This window comes from Brienomyrus brachyistius, chromosome 15 (genome assembly GCF_023856365.1).
Source record: "Brienomyrus brachyistius isolate T26 chromosome 15, BBRACH_0.4, whole genome shotgun sequence".
Lineage (NCBI taxonomy): Eukaryota > Metazoa > Chordata > Actinopteri > Osteoglossiformes > Mormyridae > Brienomyrus > Brienomyrus brachyistius.
In genome coordinates this window covers 1,862,460-1,871,712 of record NC_064547.1, presented here as the reverse complement: position 1 = coordinate 1,871,712, position 9,253 = coordinate 1,862,460, and the positions used below count along the sequence as shown (strand labels likewise).

General features: G+C 43.6%; 1 protein-coding gene across 2 annotated transcripts; it reads right to left on the bottom strand.

The window, feature by feature from the left end:
* Positions 1 to 151: 151 nt before the first annotated feature.
* On the bottom strand, positions 152 to 6,353 carry LOC125709167 (lipoprotein lipase). Of its 2 annotated transcripts, none has more exons than XM_048977336.1 (10): positions 6,121 to 6,353; positions 4,879 to 5,069; positions 4,480 to 4,659; positions 4,245 to 4,356; positions 3,562 to 3,795; positions 2,554 to 2,796; positions 2,338 to 2,458; positions 2,042 to 2,263; positions 1,783 to 1,878; positions 152 to 1,539 (listed from the first exon to the last, which is right to left on the bottom strand). In XM_048977336.1, the coding sequence occupies exons 1-10, from the start codon at positions 6,215 to 6,217 to the stop codon at positions 1,518 to 1,520; spliced, it is 1,518 nt and encodes a 505-aa protein (XP_048833293.1). In that variant the 5' UTR covers positions 6,218 to 6,353; the 3' UTR covers positions 152 to 1,517. The 2 variants fall into 2 exon arrangements, with proteins under 2 accessions (XP_048833293.1, XP_048833294.1); XM_048977337.1 differs by having other exon boundaries at positions 6,271 to 6,335.
* Positions 6,354 to 9,253: the final 2,900 nt, after the last annotated feature.

Here is a 9,253-nt window from a genome sequence, read left to right as displayed (position 1 = left end):
AACAATTTACTATAGTAATAAAAATGCTGATATAGTTCAGATAAACACATTTTTCTCCTTCGTAGCTCAAAGTGTGGACTTTCTGACAGGAAGCTGGGAGGCAGCGAAACCAATCATCTGAGGCGTCAGACAAATAAAAGGGATTCAAAGGTGGATGAAGGGCAGATATTTATTAGCAGGAACAACAGATATGCTTTTCTCTACTGACGGCCTGACATTCAGAGTTACGAGAACACAAGTCAGGGGCAAGTACCATGGTGAAAGACTGCATTTTACCATATCCTATGCACATTTTACCTAGAAAAAACAGTTTAATCTTAAATAGTTTTTTTTAAGATTAAAATTTTTTTAAAAATTAAATATATTTTTATATACTTTACATGACCATATATAGGTTCACCAGCAGCAAATTCTTAAATTCTATACATCAAGATTATTACAGTTATTAATCCATTTTTAGCTCAATTACAGCTCTCAATGCAAACAGTAAGTCGTACCCCCACAAATGCTAATACATGGTATTAATATTTACCAGGTTCTTCACTAATGTGTGATCTCCTCTGATCTGGACAAACACAGTTTAATCTTCATCTGCTCAACATTGTATGTGTCCGTTGTGCATAAAAATTACTGTATAGAGACATGCATCAAAAGTAACTCTTTTCCCGCCACTGAATTTGCAGCATTGCTACGTCACAGACCTCATTTCGCCCCCATGATACTGATGTATGCAGAATCTATGTATAACCAAAAAATACAACAATTATAAACACTTCCCAACACCACATTACGTTAATTTCGGTTTTTCATGTTTTTCATATCAAATTTATTTAATAGTAACTCTCTGGAAACGAATGTCTAGTTTAACATGCAGAAATTATTCCCTATATCTCTACAAGTGACAGTCACCACTTTCCACACCAACACCTGCACCAGAATGCAGCACCATACCGCAGACAGAGGTGGCAGCACGCTGAGGAGTGCTGCATCCAGGGAGCGAGCAGAGACCCACATGCATGCTCACACGCCGCCGTTCCTCTTTGCACAGTACACAGCATGCTGCCAGACTGCGCCGCGCCCAGGCGTTACTCTGCAGAGCGCAGTGCCTTCAGAACATCACCTCAGCGGCGTGCGTCTCTCCAGCAGCATCGATCCGCACGTGCCTCATATTTTGTAACTTACACAACAATTTTTCTGCCAACAGCTGAACTCTGAACACACAGATATTGTGTCAATGTTGCTTAAGTAAGAAAAAAAGAACAGTTGCCTAATAATGATAAGTCAAAATTACACTGTTACAAAACAGCTAAACTCATCCAGTCTTCCTATGATGGTCGCTTGTTAGCCACAAACCAGTAAATTAGAACATGCTGGGATATATCCATATATTCGTCATGTATTTATATATTTAATATTCTCGCGACAAATAAGAATAAATTAGTTACATCCAAATGGATGGCTTTCCAAGTGCTTTTGCAGGAGGTATTTGGTCCAGTGAAGACAGGCAGATCTAATCATCACTGTCTCCTTAGGCCACGCCTACACATACAGACAGACACAAACAGCAGTGTCACACGCTGATGATTATGCGATTAAGAATCTGACGTAAGAGGTGCGGTTAACAGTGTGAACACGGGAATGTTCTGGATGTCACCCAGAGAGGTACACCTCATACCGCCAACTGTCTCATGTCCATTACTGACAACGTAAGTAACCGTGTTTAGATCAGGTGCCCAGTGTGACGTATTCCACGTGAACCATTAGAACAGATTAGAGACTCACCTTTTTGAGTGGAATTTCCAGCTTTCCTTACATTTAATAAATGTGAGCTCTTGTGATACCCCAGGCGTTTCAGGAGTTTTTAGGCAAAATACCATCCTGTGAATGAAAAGTATTGGCTCATCAGAGAGATTCCACTGTAGAGACCACTTTAGTGTAGAAACAAGGTACTGTAGTCAGAAGTATCTGCAGAACTACAGGTTTCTTGTTGTTCCATTATATTAATCATAATAAAGGTATACAGAAGTGATGCGTTTCCTGCCTTTTCTGTGTCTCGCCGGCTTTGACGCGGATCTTGTGGATTTCCATGTTGGAGCTGAGAGTGGAATCTCCTGGCCACCAAGAAGACACCATCTTTAGCATAAAGGAAGTCGTCCGCTTGCTGCGACTCTCCCACTTAAGCTTAATCATCAGCAATTCTCCAATGTCCTTCTCGGTCACCAGCAAGAACGAGTGGGTGTAGTTGGCCTCAATCTTCTCATGTCTACCAAGGAAAGAAGGAGATGAAGTAGTTCTCGTAATCTAGGGGCCCAGTGCTGTGAGGAACCTCAAACTCACATGTTCAGGTGAAGGTCCTTGGCATCTCCATTGGCTCCATGGAGGGAAGCCGTCAATACTGGCTCCACTCCAGAGCAATTCAGATTACTGGAGAAGTGAATTTTCAACTGGTAGTGATAGACTGTTCAAAGCAGCGACAAGAACAGCATTCAGCAATGTTACAAACAAGCCAGCTGCTCCACACCGCCGCTTGGTGGGGACGACCCCATGGAATACCTCTGAAGGGCATGGAGGCCCGTGTTTTGGTGAACATCGCAGCACTGCGCGCCTGGCGGGTACCGCCCACGTCGTAGCCCATAGTGCTGCAGCGGCTCTTGCGGCAGGAGAGGCAGACGCCGCGCTCGAACATGTCCGGGCTGCCGCAGCGGTAGGCCAGGCTAACTTCCTGCTTGTTCAGCAGTGAATCGATGAACAAGTGCACAGACCTTTCATGCTCACACTTCACTGCATCATTAATAGCTGCAGGGCACAGGGAAATAATGTGGATGTTAAAAGAGACAAGCAAAACAACTCGATGCTAATTTACGAAATATTTATAACCAGCATCTTTACTTAAAGGTTATCATACACCATATGTACATAACTATCGGGACACCTGGCCATTACAGGAACTTTTATGACACCCGATTGTAAATCCATTATTAATATGGAGTTGGTCCCCCCTCTGCAGGTATAACAGCCGTCACTCTTTTCTGTGAAGGTTTTCCGCAGCATTCCGGAGTGTGTCTGTGGGAATCTTTATACATTCATCCAGAGGAGCATCTGCGAGGTCAGGCCCTGATGCTGGACCTGAACGCCTTACCCAAGCTGTTCCCACAAAGTTGGAAGCAAAGAATTGACCAAAATGTCTTGGTGTCCCAATACTCTTGTCCATAAGGTGTATATCACTCATTCAAACTGCTCAGGGTCATGGGGAAGTCGTACACAGTGCAGTTAATGCTTCTGCGATACTCAGTCTACCAGCATGAAGCACCTTCTTCATAACAGCGTAGAGTCTGGAACCCAAACACGCTCCCAGAACTGACACTTGCTATAAAATTCTCCTGTTATGTTATGATCCATTGGATCATTGTTCACAGAATCAAATAAATTACCTTAATTATCACCTAAATTATAAGACTGTAACCGGCACATAGAAAAACAGCTCCGTAGGTTGTTTTTAATACCTCTTTTTACATTCTTTACATTTTTACAATCCTCCTAACATCAGTGGCACATGCTCACCAAATATGCCAAATTTTGCGATCTTTTCCAGGGCTCCCCGCAAGTTGCACCCTGGCTGAAAGCTGCCCCCATTGGGGTAAAAATCCATGTGGCCCACTGGATGCTGGGTGCCGATGCTCAGACCGAGAGAACCACGGTTAAAAGTGTGGAGCACGTCGACGAAATGGGCATCGTCCGGGGACAGGCGCTGGTGAGCAAGCGCCCCTTCAAAGTCGGGGCCAGCGGGGTCGAGACCTGCAGGGAAACAGCAACTCAGCTGAAGGAGAGAACATGTGCCATGTCCCTGTTTGGGCAGAGGTAGAGCACTGTGACATTTCAGTCATCATGGTGTCAGATCAGACTCACCACAACCTGAGGATTTGAATATGTTAACCTGAACCTGAAGTTTTGAATATGTTAACCTGAACCTGAAGTTTTCAACCTGAATATTACAACCCACACTTTCAAGAACTGAATTTTACAACATAAATTCAAGTTCAGATAATGAATCGAAAATCCGTTATTTTTAATTTAAGCTCAGTTAAACACATTTAACTTTGGGATCTTTAATCACAGTTCAGGTTAAGACATTGAAATTCAGGTAAATAAATTCAAATTTCCTAACTGTGTTTTGGAAGCTGTCACTTCAACACTCTGCGGCACATTAGACATGGACACTCCTCCAGGAAAACCGAGCTTCTCACCAGTGATCCTCCCAATTTTACTGGACACATGATTTCCAGCAAACCCAGCAACATGGGCACCGAGACTGTAGCCAATGAGGTGGAGGTGATCGAGGGACAAATGTGTTGTTTTCTGCAGAAACAAACAGAATAACAATTATTTCTTTGAATAGTCTTCAGAAGCACACACTGTCAACTGTATTTGGTCAATTAGCAGCTAAATGAATAAGGTTGTGATAAACACATGTGTACCAACCTCCATCCAGTTTATGAAATTCGCAATACTTTGTCCCACCATCTTTGTATTCTGAGCAGCAACTATGTAATGGTTCTGGGCTGTGCTTAACCAATCAACTACAATTACATTTGCGCTGGGCTCCCTCTCATAGAGAGCGGCCACCAATCTGCCAACCCAGCCCTCAAACAGCCCACTCACCTGCAGAGAAACACAGCACAGACCATATTAGCTTCTAGCTCCTGGACTTCGACAAGTAGTGCGTTATGCTAACAGCATGAAGGTTGTGGGTTTGAATCCCACCATGCAAATTGTATCCCTTCCCTCTACTGTCAGCTGCTTTAGATAAATGAATAAACGTATTAGTGACCGCCAATGTAAATTCCTCTATACAGCTGTGGCTATGGAGGAAGACAGTACCGTCCATCCATGGATCACCAGAAAGGTCTTAGAAGTTGTGTTGAAGCCGCACTCCTTGAGGGACTCGGGGTCTCCAGTGATGATGTAACAAACATCGTCATCGGGATCAGACGGTTTCCGCAGAGAAAACCTGGAGCTGAGGGACTCACTGGGCTCCTGGCGTGACTTCGGTATTAGCTCAAGAAAATTATCTGTGCAAAGAATGCGGGGAAAGGGGATCGAGTATTTAAGGCTGCTTTACTCTTTAACTTAGTTGCTGAAATTCAGGAGTAACACATTCGGGAAAGATTCAGAACTAGTTATGAAAGACGTATTTAAAGACGTAGAATCTGTGCATATTTCTTCTCTTCTCTCTCCAGCTTCTTTCTTAATTTATCGGAATGGGGGCTGTCTCACAATGGGACCGTGCACGACAAATATGCCCGGAGAATGTGCATTGCAACACACATCAACATTGTATATTCACACTTGTATATTAAATATAACCATATATTCTTACGTATAAATATAAGTTTGATTCATTACTCAAGGATTTAACACGATTTCCACAGTTTTATCATTCTTTAAGCAAAATACAAATTCATTTTTATTCTTTGTTGATTATTGCATTTATATTTAAATTCTTCCAACATTCTCAGTTCTTGGTCATGTACGGTATACATTTACATCCAGAAATGTTTTTTAAAAAAGTAAAAATATATATGTGTGTAGGTGTGTATGATCGTTACATCGTACATCGTTAGTAACGTCACAAAAGTACACCAAGTACCTAACCGCCTTTACATGGGTGACTAATACTTAAAATGCGCAACTTATAATGTGCCTTCGTGTTACACATATGCCTATTAAAACATCTTAATGGGTAAGCTTTCATTTACTGAAAGTGTCCCCCTACAGCAGTACCACACTTCATACAAAATATAGCAGAATAAGTTCCTGAAAGTCAGCCTGAAAATAACGTCCTTCCTTTGCCACGGAAAGCGCCCCTTGCTGCTGACAGAGCAGCTGTCGGTCGGAAATGCCGCTTAACTAGGTGTCAGGACTGGCAGATACACTGCAGTTACCAAACCTTCCTTCTGCATTGGAAACTGCTGACAGACACCACTTCATGGTAATTAAACACTGTAATATTTATGCGTGCATTATAGCGTTAAAATAAACATTAGTTTTTATGCACCAAAACTCAATCAAATCATTTATTAAACAATAATATACTATTATGATCAAATACTATAATCTCACCAAACGCAGAATCGGATATTTGTTCTTCCAAAGGAGTAACTGAGATCAAATTTGCACATATCACAAGTAATAAAGCGTGATATCCTCCCGTTTTCATGTCTTCTCGTAAAATAGCCTTCAAACTCTTTATAGCAGATTTAAACTACTGACTTGGACGAAGCGAGTGTTTCGCGCAGCAAGTTCCCATACAATCGCACCACCTCCCACCATGAATGACTTCTAGCCGCGCGCAGTCATACTGCTCCCTTCTTTAAATACCCCCGCTGCCGCTTTCAGATACCCTATCGGGTGCCGTCTGCGGGCGGGAATGCACTTATATTAACGTTATACTGAAGATACTGTGGGTGACTATGCAGAATTTAACCTATATCTGTATTAAAAATGTATTTATGCATTGTGTTTTGTTTTTGGGATATGGCTATTTACCATAAGGATCATTCATAATCGAAGACAGAGCATAGGTTTAGCCACAGTTGTATTGCCCCAGTTGCTCTTCTGGGAGAGCGCCCCCTACAGCCTGAGCTGAAAGGGGTCGGTGCCCTTGGATGAGCCTGGTGCGGGGTTAGGGTCTGTAGTCACGTCATTGGTGATTGGTGTAACAGTACATGTCCATCGAAAGCAGTCAGCGGTGCATGTTACACGCAGTCTGACAAAGAATAACTTCGGATTTTAAGTTGGTGTATGTTTTGAAATACTTACCATTTACTTGTTGAATTGGGCTGCTTCAAGCCTTTGTCTCGAGGATTGTTAAACTGGCCTAAGAATAGTTTTCGTATAAGGCCTATAGATTCAAGGCATTCATCACACCAGGGGTCTCCAATTCCAGTCCTGGAGAGCAGCTGCCCAGCAGGATTACTGTCCTACCTGGTTCCTGATGAGCCACATCTGTTCTCAGGTAAATACCAGAAGTTGAAGACCCCTGCATTACATGGTGTGAGATCATATGCTTCATTCGTCTTTTTGTTCACTTAATCACACATAAGGTCAATGAATGGCTCAGTGCCAACATGAAGCCGGAACATGAAGGACCCCTGACACCATTTCTTATCTAGCGGCTTTTGTGTCGACAGGGCGTGAGAGCTCATGTGCCTGGAGCCTTCTGTGGGACTCGGGGCGCCTCCCAAGTACTCGAACTTTAACAGGAACGACCCCTAATCGGCCCTTTCAGTCTTCTGTGTCTCCGTTGGGGTACAGGAGACAGTGACGCACAGCACCACTGAAGATCGAGCGCCCCAAACTCGCCCCACCTTTATTTAACCCGACTGCCTGAGCCGCTACCCAACCGGCTTTTTAAACTTTAACTGACCCACTAGCAAATGACCTGAATATCCCAGAACTTTTATAGGTTTTTATAAGGTGAAAACTGAAAAATGGGCCTTTAAGGAGACGAGGCAATAGAGACAGCGCAGTGCGACATACTCAAAAAACTATGAGGCTTCAGACTCCTTAAAGTTTAGTTTATAACAAGATTAAAATCCAAAACATATCAAAAATAAAACCGATTTCACAGGGTCCCGCGTCATGAATGTGCTCGGAGTCCTGGCAAAGGCCGTCCTGGTCCAGCCGGCGTGCTTCACAGTCCTGCTTCAGTGTTACTGCAAAACTGCTGCCTTAATATGACACATGTGCCAGAAAATGCGATTTTTATGCAATACAGTGCAGCAGGTGGATGTTTTCAGAAAACACCTTGAAAAATGTCAGGCTCTTTGGTGAAGTAAAGGACCAGCGTATAGCTGCAGTGTGGAGGGAGTTAATCTTCCTCTGACCTTGGGCGCTTTGATTAAGCTGGATGAATGTTTTAATATGAAGCCCCTGACAGCCTTAGGAGAGGCAGCGCGTCATCGGGAAACGCGGGGCGAGGTGGGGGACCAGCTGACCAGAAGCACCACATGCGTAACGGATGCTGTAACTAGCTGGTCCATTATATCTCTTTTTGGACTTTTTCTTGTCTTTGCACGTGATCGGCTTCCAGAAGCAAAGGTGGGTCCTGCTCACTCCCATCTACTTTTTGGGTCAGTGTGTAGCTCAGTGAGTTTGTAAGGTTGTGGGTTCGAATCCTGTATTTAGCAGAGTAGTCAAATCCCCACTGGGCTCTTGAATAAATCCTTCTAACCCCATCTGTTGCCGAGATACTAGCTGACCTCAGAATTACTCTGACCTGTATTTACACATCTGTCTGTGTGTCTCATGGACAGTGTGACATGCGGAGACTCTCCATGTTCCCTGTGGGAATGACTCATTAAGCTCAGTATGTCTCATGCAGTGGCCACTGAAGGCATTTCTGTTCTGCAGTGTGGGCCACTGGTTTTCAAATCTCACATGCCGTTACCAAATATGTAACTGAATAAAAATGTGTAATACTGTGTACATAATGACAGTCATTTATTCAAGATATGAATAATAACAAAGACAAAAAGAACAAATATTTTCAGCCCCCCCTTGATTGTTGGCATATTTAAAAGCTACAGATTTTATCTAGTGTTCCACTGGAAATGGTGTAAAAAGCTGAAATGAGCTGTTTGTGAACCTGTCAGGTTTGCTCTCTGTTTGCACTTGTGGCCTTATGTTCTGCACTGTCCTCTGGCTTCACCTTCCCTCCGTCCCTTTGCACGTATCGCGTATCACATACCCCCCCCCTCCCCCCACACACACACACACTACAGAGATTTCATAGACCTTTACATTCCAGGCTAGGTGACTAAGACTATGACTCTTTCTTGTTTCTCCTGTTGATTCTTGCTCATTTAAAGGTGTTTTTGGGTGCTTTAGGGGGTTCGGGTTAAAACGTGCTGTAACCTGAGTTCTTTTAGCATATATTTACTCGGTGGAAGCTTTTGTCCAAAGCGAAGATCAACATCAGCCGACATCCCTGAAACAATCTCCTTTAAGGGTCTTGCCCAAGTGCCCAATGGTGACATCACTGCCAGCCATGGGGTTTGAACTGGCAACCTTGCTGTTTAGCTCCATAAGCCAGCTGATGAACGTTTGGGATTCAGGAACGCAGTGGTGATTCACGAAGTACACCGACCGCACTGGGGGGTTATAAACTGCCGAGATTCTCTGTCGCTTCCTTTAATGTGAGCAGCACAGGAACCCCGTCAGGGAGGTGGAAGGAAACACGACTGCCAGGTGG